Below are 16282 nucleotides of genomic sequence, written 5' to 3'. Positions count from 1 at the left end.
GGAGGGTTAGGTTTAGGCTAAGGGAAGGGAGGGTTAGGCACCCACCGGGGGGAGATTAGGATTAGGTACCCCCCCCCACCCCTGGGAGACTTAGGTTTAGGTGACGGGGAAGGGGTGGTTAGGGTTAGGCACTCGGGGGGGAGGTTAGGGTTAGGCACCCCTAAAGGAGGGTTGGGGGGGGGGGGTTAGGTTAGTTAGTACTTACCAAAACTGCTGTCGGTATCTACACAGGTGCCGGTCTTCCTGCGTCGGGCGGTATACCGATCCTGTGTGAAACGCTGTGGAAGCGGCCGTTTTGTGATACCCAGCGATACTGATCCCCAACGTGGCCACGTGGACAAGACGGGTCGTTTTGATCTCGTCCACCTTCCCTGGGGCCGGCTAGTGTGGGCAGAAAAGGCTGATAGGTGGTGTTTAATGCAGGACAATTGCTGGATATCGCTACTGATTTTGCAGCGAGTGGAAAGATTGACAAATAATGACATTAACCTGTGTGGTATGGAGAAGTGATCCTGCACAGGGGGCAGCTGAGAGGCCTGTGTACAGACCCTGATTGGGGGCTAAGAGGGTCATCCCGGGCCTGCTGCTCCTTTTGTTGTGTCATTAAGCAGGGGGTTAGGTAGCCTTATGTCCCCTATCCTGGGGGCGTATACATATGGCTACACACTCAGCTAATGGTTCCCAGTACAATTCAGAAGTGTAGCTTCAGGACATTGCTCCTGCAACCCTGCTCTGTCATTTTCCAATTTATATCCTGGAGGGCACATATCACTAATCTTTAAGGTAAGTAAATTGACCAACTGCAATCTCAAGATTAGTTCAGCCAGAAATATTTTTTTGGTGAGGGCGACGTTGCACCTCTATCATATGCGTTCGTTGCCCTTCAGCCCTTTAGGAGGATATGCCAGGGCCTCCGTATACTCAGTGAAGTCTCATTTGAGCTTGCAGAGCAGTCAGGGGGGTTTGTGTAGCCAATGGAAAAACATTGCCAGCCCCAGTATCCCCTGTAGCTGTCACATTTCCTAAGATAGGTATAGTTCCGCCCCTTTATATCAGCCAATAAGATGATTGCTTTTATTAGCTAATTGTACTGGACGGATACAAAGGCAATTGTATAGCTATAGTTTAGTTCAAATAACCCTCACTGCTATATTGGGCCTGATACATCTCCCCATCGCCGCTGCGTCTTTGGACCATTCCCTGCCCTCAAACGGCAGCAGCCTGACCAATCAGGCCGCGGCATCCAGTGCACTGCGATCAATAGACCCTTTATCTTTTTTTTTTTTAAAAGATCCCAAAATAAGTGGTTACAGTCAATTTTCTGCTGCTGTACAGGACACTTTAGGTGCGTACACACGTACCGATTTTTTTAACGATTTAACTAAAACAACGTCGTTATCGTTAAATCATTTTAAAAATTGTTCATTTTCTGGGGTGAACGATAATCGTTCACGCGCGCTCCCGTTTGTAAGTCATCGTCCATTCTGACTGTCCAAAAAACGATTTTCGTTCAGAAAATCATTCATGTTGTACAGAATGAACGATGTCCATTCACTGTATGCATGATTAAAAAATCGTTCATCGTTCATGAAAATCGTTCACAAAATCGTTCATTAATATAGTAACCAATGATTTTTGTAAACTATTTTCGTTCACTTTTTCAAGGGAAAATCTGAACGAAAATCGTTATGTGTGTACGCACCTTTAGCCATAACACCCTACCAGTCAATCTGACATGCATAAAATAAAATGATATAACAATGGTAGCCCCATTTGTATTGCGTTTATTTACTAAATGCAAAACATTTGGCCTATTTTTGAAAACTCACAAAAACATAATTACCGTGGGCATCGTGTGGGTGGTTTCTTCCAGTGTGTTGTATAAGTAACATTAAAGTAAAAAAATATATATTTTTTCCCTCCATTGGACAAGGAAAGGGTTAATTCCATACAGTTTCTAACATCCCAAACACGGATGCCTGTATATGGGGATGGTGAGGGACCTGGCAGCCATATGTCCCATTCCCCCGGGGGAATGCATTTTTGGGCACAATTGCTTTAATGATTAAGTTCCTCTTGTTTTGTTTTTGTTTTTTTCAATCCTTTAATGTCCGGAGGCAAATGGAAGTTTCTAAAGGGAAGTTTCTTTTATAACGGGCATCCTTCAATCCAAAGTACAGTAGGAGTAGTTTATACCTATACTTCCAGAGCACCGACGCATCCGACCACAGAAGCCTCTTGTCTAATAGGAATGGGATCGTCTTACAGATAAGTGATCGCTATACTCGTACACTTTGCTCTAACAATGTGGCGTTACAATAGAAGAGTAACTGTAACAGTCACTGACATCATTTGTATTGATGACAATGTGAGTAGCGTTACTGTGGGGTCTATTTACTAAGCAGTGTTAGGAGACAGAGTGAAAGGAGATAAGGTGCCAGCCAATCAGCTCCTAAATGTCATCTCATAGGCTGTGTTGAAAAATGACAGTTGGGAGCTGATTGGCTGGTACCTTATCACTTTTCACTCTGTCTCCTAACACTGCTTAGTAAATAGATCCCCTAGTTCTATATGTTTTATTGCTCTGTATGCTGGTATAACTGCACAGTACCACTCCTCTAGTTTTGTACGCAGCATATTATTTTGCAGGATACTGGGACATAATCATATTGTATTACACACTTTACGACTTTGTATGGGTGCCTTCTGAGAGATCCCGGAAGGGGAGACCCAGGTGGGAGGTGAGGGGGCGATTTTCTCCATTGTTCTACAGGGGTAGGACCATGACGCGTTTCACCATAAATCACTTTATGAAGCCCCCGAGCGCCCACTTCACTGGGGAAATTGGAGGTTCATCTACTCTCCTGGCAGTGTGGGAGAGCTCTGTATTTTCCTGTACACAGGATGTGATTCACTATATCTTTTTTGGCTTTGTATTTCGGGACAACGGCACAGTGCCACTTCTCTTGTATTGTATTGGATGTAATTCTTAGTGCATATTCTTAGGGGTATAGTTACTAAAGTGCAGGTTTTTAGAAGTGAAGTTGTTGTCCGTAGCAACCAATCAGATGCTACTTGTCATTTATCTAGCACCTTCTAGAAGATAATAGGTAGAATCTGGTTGCTATGGGCAACAACTCCACTTCTAAAAACCATTTTAGTAAATATTCCCCTTAGTGTTTAATGTGGGCTACTGCTATGGCTTTGCCTATATCGCCTTCTAACTCTGTATACATATATTAGTATGCTTTTATTCTTCGTGCGTGGGCAGAGGTACACCGTGCCGCCTCTCTTGTACTGTGTATTAGGAGCATGTTTGATACATCTCCCCCTCAGATGTCTGAAACTGTAAAAAGAGTGAAGTGGAGCAGTGAGCAGCTGTGAGGTAGCATTTATCAAGTACACTCTGTAAAATGATGGGCAGAAGCTGACTGGGTGCTATGGCACACCTTCTCTGCTCTATTCACTGCTTGATACATCTCCCCCTATCTCTGTTTGGGGTTATTGCATCATCCCCCTGCTTCTTTAGTCATTGTCAGTATGATTCTATTCTCTGTGTGAACAACTGCTCAGTAGGACTTCACCTATCCTCAAATCATGCCCAATAGCTCAGGGTGGTGCGCCATGGATTTTGCGACTCAGCTGTAAAATGCGCCCCCGCCACGCGCTTTCACAAAATATGTGTCTAATTGGCAGCACTGATACGACAAATGTACAATGCACGGGTAACCTGGATACTGGCGCTGCATGCAGATGTTGTGTGCGACCCAGGCGCTAACCTGGATGGAAAGGCAAAAGTCAGAGGATGGATATGAGTGAGCCGCGCCACGTGTCTCTGCGTTTAATCTATATACCAATTCCTAAAAAAAAAAAAACTAATCCTAAGTGCCCCAGTCACCATAAACACCTTTGTGTGCGGCTACTATGCCAATAAGATGCTAAAGTCTGGGAATTACTACCCCTACATCTAGGCCCCACCAGGCGTGTATTGCTCCATACACTATGGTGCCAGGTGTATGAGGCCACATGTACATGTGGTACTGCAATCCTTATTAAATAGATACACGGCAGTGGCTGTCGCCAGGGGTGGGGCTTGTTTAAGGCCTCCCATTTTCACTGGATTTAGCATCTACTCCCCATGATAAATAGGTCCCTATCATTTTACTCTGTTTATATTGCAAACTGCACAATACTTTCGGATGCAATTCTCAGTTTCATATGAAGATATTACTCCCACCACTGCACAGCATCCCCTCTTATCCTGTATTACTCCCACCACTGCACAGCGTCCCCTCTAATCCTGTATTACTCCCACCACTGCACAGCGTCCCCTCTAATCCTGTATTACTCCCACCACTGCACAGCATCCCCTCTAATCCTGTATTACTCCCACCACTGCACAGTATCCCCTCTTATCCTGTATTACTCCCACCACTGCACAATATCCCCTCTTATCCTGTATTACTCCCACCACTGCACAGCATCCCCTCTTATCCTGTATTACTCCCACCACTGCACAGCATCCCCTCTAATCCTGTATTACTCCCACCACTGCACAGCATCCCCTCTAATCCTGTATTATTCCCACCACTGCACAGCATCCCCTCTAATCCTGTATTACTCCCACCACTGCACAGCATCCCCTCTAATCCTGTATTACTCCCACCACAGCACAGCATCCCCTCTAATGCCATATTACTCCCACCACTGCACAGCATCCCCTCTAATCCTGTATTACTCCCACCACTGCACAGCATCCCCTCTAATCCTGTATTACTCCCACCACTGCACAGCATCCCCTGTAATCCTGTATTGCGGATGTAATGATCAGTGCGCTAGTCATTCTCTACGTCTGTTAATTCTGCACACCAGCAATAATTCCTAGATTCATTTGCAAAAGTCCTGCCTGCTCGTATGTCTTGCACCTCCCGCAAATTACCTCCAATATATGTTTGCACAGGTACAAAGTGAGGAAAATACCTCAGTCTTCTGACACTGGCCTGACATATATAATGTACAGACTGTTGACTAGGTATGCTTGTGTGTGTGTGTATATAATCCACAGCTCTATGTATGTGTAACGGAGGCCCCATCCGCATGTTTGCACATGACCTCTTCCATCATTTTCCACGGCCTGGGGGCAGAACAGCATTTAGTAAAATAGATGTCAGTTCATCAGGTAGAGATATTTGCCTTTTCTCTGCGCCCGGGCCTTACCTCCGGGGAGGCAGCACAGAATAGATGTTCTCTGTCGCCTTGTCTCCGCTGAAGAGTCAGTCCTGATGTGAGGAAAGTCTGGCTTTTGAAGTTGGGTGTGCTGTCAATCAGCGCACCCCCACCAGCCTCCAGCAGAGACATGAGCTGCGTTATGTGCACACTTCCTCTACCGGATTAGCACTGCTGGTGTATAGCATACCTGCCGGCGCTCCCGGGATGCCAAATTGTGGGTGATCTACCGGACAGATGAGAAAGGGGATGGGCAGGACCAGGCCTGATAAAATATCTCCCAACCGCGGCGTGGCGACGTGATTTGCATCATCCTATTGGGTGGATCATAATGACACCGATATTGCTACAAATGGCTTCCCTGCTGTACATCCGTATGTACAGTATGAGCGTCTGTAATACCGCCTGGTGCGTCTTTACGTGCCACCATCGGTCGCACCATTGAAACTTGCGTCAGGCTTATTGTAGGTGCTGATTCTCTGTCTGAGTATCGCCTCCAATGTGACAGAAAAACATCTATTTATGCAACCAATTCAGCAACACGACCGCCACACTCCATTACGCAGCCATAGGACCGACCGTCTGTTTAGCCACTGACCAGGAACGCCCAGCACTTTTCCAAGACATTTGTAATACCGCGCATCTCAATTGTAACAGCGCCTTTATGACTCGGTGTGAAGCATGCACCGTATGGTTTTTTTTTTTGGCTATTTTGACGCACGTGCAGTAACAAAAGAATCACTCTACTCCACGAACATCCGTGTTGCGTGAGACAGTGGGGTATATATTTACTACAGTGCGAGTATTTAGAAATTAAGGTGTTGCCCATAGCAACCAATCAGATTCTACTTAACACTTATCTAGCACCTTCTAGGAGATAATAGCTACAATCTGATTGGTTGCCATGGGCAACATCTCCACTTCTAAAAACCTGCACTTTAGTAAACTTGCCCCTGTGTATCAGGCCCCCAACGTCTAGGTGCTGGCTACATGTTGGCTGTGGTGTAATTCTGGTATCATTCTAACGATCTGATTGGCGACAGGTTGATCTGACCACGCCTACTGTACATCATCTCTTGCACATCCTAATTCTGAAAGAGGGACACAATAGGTGCCCTGACCCTAGTCCAACAACAAGAAGAACATATAAGATAAGTTATTCTGCATACACATACTGATGTCTTTTCATTTACACAGAAGTATCATGTACAATTCAACAGCACCCCTGCAGAACAGTGCCACCCTGTGGCCACATTAGCATGAAACATGTTTGCAAAGTTTGTATGTTAAAGCTTGTCACACACAGGGTAATTTTGGTTGTAAATCACCATAAAGTGATATACAAAACCTTTTTTCGGTATAAAATACTTATTACATTTTTTGTAAGATAGACAAGAGCCTCATTCTATAAATGTTTAAGTGGAACCGTCCCCTATACACAGTAAGTAGAGGGTTAGCTTTTTTTTTTTTTCCGGTTGTTCAAATAATGAGTCCAACTTATTAACTTGCTAACAGCCAGTGACATCACTGAGGCATGAGACAGGATTTATTATAAAAAAAAATCTGATTCAGGTAGATCGTAACTGCGATTATGCACGCTATTGGACGATTGTTATGTTCTGCGCATGCGTAAATCAGTCACTGTGTTCGGTGACTGCAGTGACAACGCAGACCCATCGCAGAGTGATTGACTGGAAGTACCGTTTTTGGGAGACGACGGGGGTGGTCCGCGAAATACAGGCGCCCCAGTGTGTTTGAACGCCGTTACAGGGGCGTGCATAAATTATCCACTGCGATGCCATACGCAGCTTCAGCTCTCACTGCGTACCGGAAGGTTAGCAATTTCTGAGTAAGGTCTGACCTTGTGCAAGTGTGTGTGAGGCTGTGATTGTACTCGATGTTACCGATGGTTTTGCAGTCTTGCAAAGTATTAAGGTGCCCACACACATAGCGATCTGCACACGATCAGCCGATGTGTACGATTTCCTTTGAAACTCTCCTGGCAGCTCTGCTCACGATCTCCACACGATCTGCAGACAATTTGGTGTCCAATCTTCATACGATCTCTTCTGCATCCAGACTTTCACAGTGCATCGTGTCCTAGATTGTCAGATCTGCCATACTGCACGGCAGATCTGACTATGCGATTTGCGACCAGCGGGGACGAGCATTGTGATCGTGAGTGGGGACTCACGATTTACCCAGGATTTGGCCATATTTTACACGATCTGTCGTTCCAACGAGTCGGAATCGGCCAGATCGGGAAAAATATCGCTAAGTTTGTACGCAGCTACAGGTAAGGTGGGCGTCCTTATGTTGTGCTATGATGGCATAGCGATCGCAGTGGATTAGCATACCTTCGCACTGAGACTGCGTGCATGATCGCAGCTGCGATCCAACCTCAATCAGGCCCCAAGACAACACCTCCACGCTCCGTCTGTTTGGCTTGTGTGATCTATCTGCACAGAGAGGACACAACAACTCAATAAACGGGATCATGGCTAGAGAATTACAGACAAATGTGTAGCACAGCTGTGCGGCTGCTGTCCCGCATTCCTCATACACAGACCCCCATTGTTCCTACCTTTAATGGATAAAGGATATTGTGGGTTTCTCAGAGTTGGGAGTTGCAATGTTATTAGCTCAATGTTTTTGGCTCACTCGCCTCTTGATGATAAAACCTTATATGGATTTATTTGGTGAGGACCACTGGTAGATTGATGTGCTTTAAAAGGATAACTCAGTTTTAAATGATGTTTCGTTAACTTTTTTTTTTTCTTTTGTCTCTTTGAGCATTTAACTACAGGAGATTAGACTTTCACATTTTGATTTTAAATGATAACTTAGATGCTCATTTTTCAGTAGAGATCCTATGGACAGGATGGGGCTGATTTTATTTAATTTGTCCCGTGACCACTTACTGCCTCATCTTATCGCCTCAGTTTAATGGAGAACTATCGCTGGCGCACCTGAGCGATATGCTCAGCTGCCCCAGCCATAGAGGCCAGGGATGCTTTTTGCATGGGTGAGCTGACTATCCGTTCTATTAGAGGCGGGAAAAAAAATATATTTTTTTTTTTTCAAAATAAGCTACATTTATTTTAAAGTAAGAAAAGTTAAAGATTTTATTCATTATAAAAAAAAAAACTTTATTCAAGACTATGGTTAAAATAAAAAAAAAATAAAAAATATATATATATATATGTTAATATGATATCGCCATACTGAGATAAAAGAATAAGTGTTTTTGTGGTATAAGTGCAACTGCAATACTTTTTTGTGTATTTGGAGAAGCCTGTCAGGTAAAAATAATGCCAGCAGGGGATAGCACTGGCAAAATGGAAATATGCCCTATCAAGGGCAAAAAGTCCAGCTTTTAGCACAGATGGGGCTTGTTGCCCTTTGCTAAATTGGCCTCATTATCTATTAATGCATTGAGTTTTACATTTTACAAGATGCCCTGCCAAGCTTTTCATAGAGAGGACTATGGACCTCATTCAGAGTCGGTCGTTGTGGCCGCACGGTCGTACGCCACCGATGTTCGCTATACTGCTTATGCGTAAAGTTTGCAATGCGCGTGCGCAAACTAGCCGCTACGATCAGAAATTTCTCTCTCCTTGAACACAGCCAGGTCGGTAGTTTGAGTGACAGATGGAGGCGTTTGTGGGTGGTAACAGGGGAAGGTGCTTGAAAACGGGGGAGTGGAGATCCGAACGCAGACGTGCCTAATTATGCGAACGGCGTTTTATGGGAGTGCATACGGATTATGGGAGAGCATAATTAACAAAGTAGCGTCATGGCACATGTGACATGGGAGGTTTTTACACTGACATGATCGTAGAGCTTAAGAGAGGGTATGGTCAACCTTAAGCTCTACGACCAGTTCCGATGGTCTCGATTAATCCTTATATGCCCGGAGATGACATGCAATGTGTACGAGAAGGGGGCGTATTTTTTTGTCTTCTGACCGCTTCCTCCCCTTGGTCGGCCAGCTACCTATCCGAACTTAGGGACGCAACTTGCGAGGGAATCATTTGAATATCCGGCCCCTTTTCCCGTGCGGCCGCTTCGACCGACTCTGAATGAGGTCCTATGTGTATTTAGGCTACGATGTGTGTACTATTTTGATAACCAAATCATATCATAGAGAGGTGGTGGGAAATACCGTGGTCCTCCAATGGGTCACTTATAGCCCCCATGAGTAGGGTAGTTTCATCCTTTGAGTCCTCTAGCTATTGATTCTGTTGAGCACTGGGCATTACCACAGTCTGTGTAGGTAAATCTGTGATCATATAGTCAGGTCTTCTCACCACTACCAGTTTGACTAGTCAGACATGGGATAAACAACTGCTTGGTGTATTTTTGAACACGTGATTTCATCATGTGATATTCTCGGATAAGGCATTCTGGACTTGTGGGATCAAGGGTCACTTGTTATGCCATTTTGCTACCACTCTCAATAGGCTGTGGATGTTCTATCAGTTGGATGCCATCAGAGGTTGGACAACGAACACTAGAGAATCCGTTATATTACCTATAAATATAGAGTCACTATAGATTATGAAATGTCACTGTTTTTAGAAGTTAAGTATATTAAACATTATTTCTATACTTAATTAGACACTTTTTTTTTTTTTTTCATCCACAGCTTTGAAAAGGTCATTTGACATGGAGGACATTGATGATACTCCTGTGTTTACCCCAATCTCTCCTCTGGCATCTCCCTTCAGTCCAAGTCAAGCCACTGTAACCCGAACGAGCAACGGGGACAGCCGAATATCTGCTGGATCCCACCAGCCCGTCTACCAGTCCCGGATCCGCATCAGTTCAAGTTGTAGTCCGTCCCAGAGTCCTGTTCTCAAAACCAGAATCACCAGTAGCTTATCCTTCAATCGTGGGACAATGCAAATGGCTAAGACCAATGGAACTGCAGGACAAGGTCTAGCCCGCGTTTCTTCATTTCAAACTCGACTCAATCCCAGTGGCTTTTCTTCATCGGGACATGGTAGTGATAGTGAGAGTCTCCATAGCTCAACCTCCAGTTTAGAGTGTCCCCAAGCTACGACACCTTTCCAGCCTCTCCGTCCTACACCAGCATCAGCTGGCCAGCATGGCTCCAGCATCACAATTTCTAATGTAACCAGCCCTGTCCTAAAGAAGTTCTCCTCGCATGGAAATGTGTTTCACTCCGAAATTGAACGTCCTGGTGTCCGTCTGGTACCTGTAGTTGCTAAAAATCACTGCTCTTTGCCATCTCTGGACCTTCACATTGCTGAGGATCAAGTTCCAGATCTTGTCCCTTCTCCAGATGCTGGGTACCCACCATCAGAGGGATGGAGTTCACCAACCCCAGATTACAAGCGATCTCTGTCAAGGAATGCCACAAGTATAAGCAGGGAACCTTCGTTTTCCTCCTCTTCATCCTCTTCCTCACCACCCTCTGAATGCGCACCTATCAACTGCGGCCTGAATTCCTCCCCTTCGCCACCTCCTGTCTTCGGTCCAGTACAGCCAGCCAGTCTGCAGAAGTTCCCAGTGGCTCTCCAGAGTTCTATAGGCAAATCTAACGGATCTGCTCTAGAGCAATTTAACAGACCATTGCCCCGCACGCAGCTAAGAGTTAACTTCCATTCCACACCTGCTATATCTTCCCACTTAGTCAAGGAAAAAGCAGAGGTGGCTTTCAAGGGTCAACCTCAGACTTCGTCTGTAGGGAAGACACCAAGCTCTAAAAACTACCCCAAGCAAACGTCACCCGTTTCTGGTCCTTGCTTGCTAACACAGTCATTTCAACAAGATTCATCTCGAGAACAAAACTTCAATAATTTCGGTCACAACGTGAAGCCGTCAGAGATGAATTCATCCACTGAGAGACTCCGATCCATGATGCAGAGGGCCAACTCCTTCAGTAAAGCCGATAATGTCCCTCTACAGAGTCACTGTGCCCAAGAGGCCAGTGAAAAGATAGTGGGTGTCGTAGCCGACCCTGTAAAGAGTGTCCAAGAAACCATTTCCTACAAAAAGTCTTCATTCTCGACCAGAAGAGAAGGAAATGGACATTCAGCACCCATGTCCTATCATCGTGATAACCTGCAAAACCTGAGGATCTCCGAAGCGTCCAGAAACGGGGTCCTTCCTGTTAAGCACTGCTTTCGAAATGAACCTCAGAGTAAGGTACCACTTGAGGCCACTACGCTGGTGTCGAACAAGGAAGTTGACGGCCCACTGAATCATACGGAAAACGCTGATGAAGAAACACTGCAGATTGACGATTGCAGATTGGAAGGTAAGAAATCTTTGTTGTCGGACTGCTGGTTTTTGATAACTTTGAAATCAACTAGAAATTTTGGCGGTATGATAGTATTTATCTAGTGAGACCAGAGACAGTGACTCGGTGAGTGCAGTGAAGCCATTAAGACCATTATCTAGGGATGTGATGTTGACTCTACTATAGAAAAATCAGCCATTATGGCTTCAGGTTTCATCTCCTCTCCATGAGTAGTAATAGTGTGTAGCTTGTATATTATATATCCTTTACACTCTTTACGCGTGAACGTGATTATGATCTCATAGCAGAACACAAGTTCAGAAATGAGTCGGGAGGGTTCGGAGTGACCTCTCTGCCCAACAAAAATCGACTATAGGGTATCTACTGGCCCTAAACATTTACCAATCTCCCAGGAACTCCCTAAAAATCTTGGATATACAAATAAACTCCTTTCTTAGATCTGTGTTACGTTCTGAAAATGAGCACAGAAGAATCCTTTAAAAACTAAAAGAGGGGAAGGGGGGGGGGGGATTGGTGGGTTCACTGTGAGTGGGAGTGGGCAAGCCCAGACCTGCTTATTTGGAGAACAACTGCTGGCTATTCTCCCAGCCTTTGGGAAAAGAAGCATAGAGGGAGGGTGAGGTATTTCTTTTGCTCATCTACCTCGGCCCCACTCCTCCTGGCTTGGCACAGGACGGCGTCCCCTGCTTCAGTGTGTCTCATGGGTCTGTGAGTGGGAGGGTAGAAGAAGAGTGTATGCGGGAGGGGGTGACTGAATGCTCCAGACTTCAGCTACCTGACAAACAGATGTTAACGGAGAGAGGGGAGATGGAAGGCATACAGGACCATAATATGTCCAATCTCAGCGCAACAAATGATTTGCTGCTGAGAGGGAACCCGCCGTTACATCATAAATACTGCTACGAAAATATTAAACGGTAACCCCACTCATTTTTTTATTTTATTTATTTTTTTATATTTAATAAGGTTAAAAAAAAAAAAATAAAGTCATGGGTGCATGCAGTTCAACCTGTCTAAGTTGCGATGCTTCAGAGAGGCCAAGGGAAAAATAAAAAAAATCCTGCCCGACCCCACAAATGGTGCGTTAGCCTAGAGCTGCATCGCCGAGCCACAGCTCGCTCTTGAACACGGCAATGGACTGCTGTGCCCCTGGACTGCTCTGATTGTTTCCATGGCGACAGATGTTGTCGTTCAGTTATTCACAACATTCCTGTAAAATTGCTGCAACAGTTATATTATAAAGAGAAGTTTGAGTCACTGGGAGTCCTATTATAAGAATATCCGCATTTTACCCATAAAGTAGCTAATTTTATCAATGCTTTTCGCAGCTGTGAGAGATGCTCTTTCATACTGATTTATCATTTACAGTCCTGCTGGGACAGCACACCCGATAACCGGCGGTCCTTGGGATAATTGAATCCGATTGGCAGCTGTATTTCTGCTTGCCTATTGCAGTAGCGAAAGAAAACCTCTGGCGTCTGATCCGGCATCTTTAGTGCGCATGCGAGGATCCCAGCGATACTTTACCAATAGGATATTCGTGATAACGCCATCTTCAGACGGTGTAAGCATTCAGAGCCAATCTTAATCAATTACACCGGATCACGATATCCGTTGAGAACAAGGGAACTGCTGATTGCTGAACACAAGAGATATATCAGATGGTTTTTGGAAAATCACCATTTCGGTGACTGTAAAGGTTTTTTTTTTTTTTCTTTTGATTTTGATAGATTTTAACTTACATAATAGTGTATGCTTGTGGTCATTTTTACTGCTACAATATCCATTTATTGCCATTCTGTAGGCAGTGCAGTTATTTAAGTGTCCTAGGATAATAATACACAGATCTGGGAGAATCTGCTTGCTCATTTGTGGCTCTTACCTGCTGCTCTTGCTGATATGAGGGTCTCACCTCCTCCTCTTGTTGATATGTGGCTCTCATCCCCTCCGCTTAGTGATATGTGGCTCTCATCCCCTCCGCTTGGTGATAGGTGGCTCTCATCCCCTCCGCTTGGTGATAGGTGGTTCTCATCCCCTCCGCTTGGTGATAGGTGGCTCTCATCCCCTCCGCTTGGTGATACGTGGCTCTCATCCCCTCCGCTTAGTGATATGTGGCTCTCATCTCCTCCGCTTGGTGATATGTGGCTCTCATCCTCTCCGTTTGGTGATACGTGGCTCTCATCCCCTCCGCTTGGTGATACGTGGCTCTCATCCCCTCCGCCTGGTGATACGTGGCTCTCATCCCCTCCACCTGGTGATACGTGGCTCTCATCCCCTCCGCCTGGTGATACGTGGTTCTCATCCCCTCAGTCTGGTGATAGGTGGCTCTCATCCCCTTCGCTTGGTGATATGTGGCTCTCATCCCCTCCGCTTGGTGATATGTGGCTCTCATCCCCTCCGCTTGGTGATATGTGGCTCTCGGGTGTGGATCATTAGGTCTACAATAAAAAGGTAGACAATACAAGTTAGACAGGCAATAGGTTGACAGGGTCATTGGGTCGACACACTAAAGGTTGACTAGTAAGAAGGTAGACAAGGACAGAAGGTTGACGGGGTAATTAGGTTAACATACAAATAGTCGACACATTTTTTTTCTAGCCCTAATCTTCACCCTAACCCTTCCCTTGGTGCCTATCCCAAACCCTCCCTCCTGGTGCCTAACCCTAACAGTCAGGGTAGGTGTCTGACCCTAACCGTCCCTTCTAGTGCCTAACCCTCTCTCCTGGTACCTAAACCTAACAGTTGGGGTAAGTGCATAACCTTAACCGTCGGAGTAAGTGCCTAACCCTACAGTAAGTGCCTAACCCTAATTTTTTTTAAAGTGTCGACCATTTCTGTGTCGACCATTTGTCTGTCAACCTTCTGTCCATGTAGATCTTCTTACTAGTCGACCTTTAGTGTATCGACTTATTGCCTGTCTAACGTGTATTTTCTACCTAACCTTTTTTAACCTTTTTACTGTAGACCTAATGACCGGATACCGTGTCCCTCATCCCCTTCGCTTGGTGATATTTGGTTCTCATCCCTCCGCTTGGTGATATGTGGTTCTCATCCCCTCCGATTTGTGATAAGTGGTTCTCATCCCCTCCGCTTTGTGATATGTGGTTCTCATCCCCTCCGCTTTGTGATATGTGGTTCTCATCCCCTCCGCTTTGTGATATGTGGTTCTCATCCCCTCCGCTTTGTGATATGTGGTTCTCATCCCCTCCGCTTGGTGATATGTGGTTCTCATCCCTCTCCTTTGGTGATATGTGGTTCTCATTCCTTCCCCGTGTTGATATGTGGTTCTCATCCCCTCCCCTTGGTGATATGTGGTTCTCATCCCCTCTGCTTGGTGATATGTGGTTCTCATCCCCTCCGCTTTGTGATATGTGGTTCTCTGCTCCTCTGCTTGGTGATATGTGGCTCTCATCCCCTGCCTCCCCTAGGTGATATGTGGTTCTCATCCCCTCAGCTTGGTGATATTTGGTTCTCATCCCTCCACTTGGTGATATGTGGCTCTCATCCCCTCCCCTTGATTGATATGTGGTTCTCATCCCCTCAGCTTGGTGATATTTGGTTCTCATCCCTCTGCTTGGTGATATTTGGCTCTCATCCCCTCCGCTTGGTGATATTTGGTTCTCATCCCCTCCGCTTAGTGATATGTGGCTCACATCCCATATGCTTGGTGATATGCGGCTCTCATCCCCTCCGCTTGGTGATATGTGGTTCTCATCCCCTCTGCTTGGTGATATGCGGTTCTCATCTCCTGTACTTCCTTATGTGTAGTTCTCATCTTCCATGCTTCTTGAATTAGGTCTATGGGTGGTAGGCTCCAATGAAAATATGAGTTTTAAGGCCGGGATGCTGGATGAAAGTACAAAAGAGCATGGGAGGACATTCCAGAGGTTGGTGGCAGTACTGAAAAAAGCCTGACTTCGGGAGTAGGAAGTGGTGATCAGGGACGAGGCAAGGTGGCAGCCATTGGTGGAGAGGGGACGGGCAGGAGGGAGTGTGTATGTGAATGAGGCTGTAGCTGTAGGGAGGAGAATAGCAATTGAGAATTTTGCAGGTGGGTGATAGGAGTTTGATCTTGATTCTGTATTGGACAGGGAGCCAGGGGGTAGCAGATCCTGGAAGTATTAGGGAGGTGGAAGCAGCAGGTTTGGAAAAGGGACTGAATGTGAGTGTGTAGGAGAGGGGAGAGTCAAGGATGACACCCACACAGTGGATTTGGGGGACAGAGCAGTAGGAGGCATTGTTAACCGAAAGGGAGAGGGGGGGGTGTCAGAACTTATGGGCAAGGAGATGTTAAGTTTTATGAAGGACTGGGTCATCCAAGAGAAGACTTACAGACAACTGGTGACACGGAAGAGGAGAAATCAGGGGTCTATTGGAGGGTGATGTACTGTAATAAACTCTGAGGGAAGAATTGAGACAGAACTAAATAGGGACAGGGACCAAATAGCCGAATCTCACCCAATTTGGCTATGCACATGGTTGGCCAAGTTGTATGATAAACATGTCACTCCACCCCAGACAACCCTCGGATTCCAGAATCCTGTAATGTCACCCAGCCCCTCCCCCTTGCTGAACTGTTATACCAGTAAACGATTATCAATATATACCAGCGACAGGAACATCCATCAATAGGAGTGCAGTATTATACACATCCAACTGTTTATTATTGCAGAGGATTTAGAGCCTAGTTTATTTAAATAAAGGCCCCAACACCCTATGCAGCTGTATAAACAGTCCCTCCACTTATTGTATGTCACATAACACGCA

At 45.6% G+C, this 16282-nt stretch overlaps 1 protein-coding gene across 3 annotated transcripts in view; it reads left to right on the top strand.

The window, feature by feature from the left end:
* The window catches only part of SEPTIN12 (septin 12), a 193302-nt gene that overhangs the window by 76337 nt on the left and 100683 nt on the right, over positions 1–16282 (top strand). For all 3 annotated transcript variants that reach the window (XM_088464614.1, XM_088464608.1, XM_088464619.1), the window contains one exon: positions 9875–11512. In XM_088464614.1, the coding sequence (XP_088320740.1) occupies positions 9895–11512 (1618 nt within the window). In that variant the 5' untranslated portion in view covers positions 9875–9894. The remainder of the gene's footprint in view (positions 1–9874; positions 11513–16282) is intronic.

The sequence above is a fragment of the Taudactylus pleione genome, unplaced genomic scaffold, assembly GCF_031769625.1.
Source record: "Taudactylus pleione unplaced genomic scaffold, aTauple2 ptg000061l, whole genome shotgun sequence".
Classification (NCBI taxonomy): domain Eukaryota; kingdom Metazoa; phylum Chordata; class Amphibia; order Anura; family Myobatrachidae; genus Taudactylus; species Taudactylus pleione.
The sequence above is the reverse complement of the archived record's forward strand: the minus strand, read 5'-3'. Positions and strand labels throughout refer to the sequence as shown.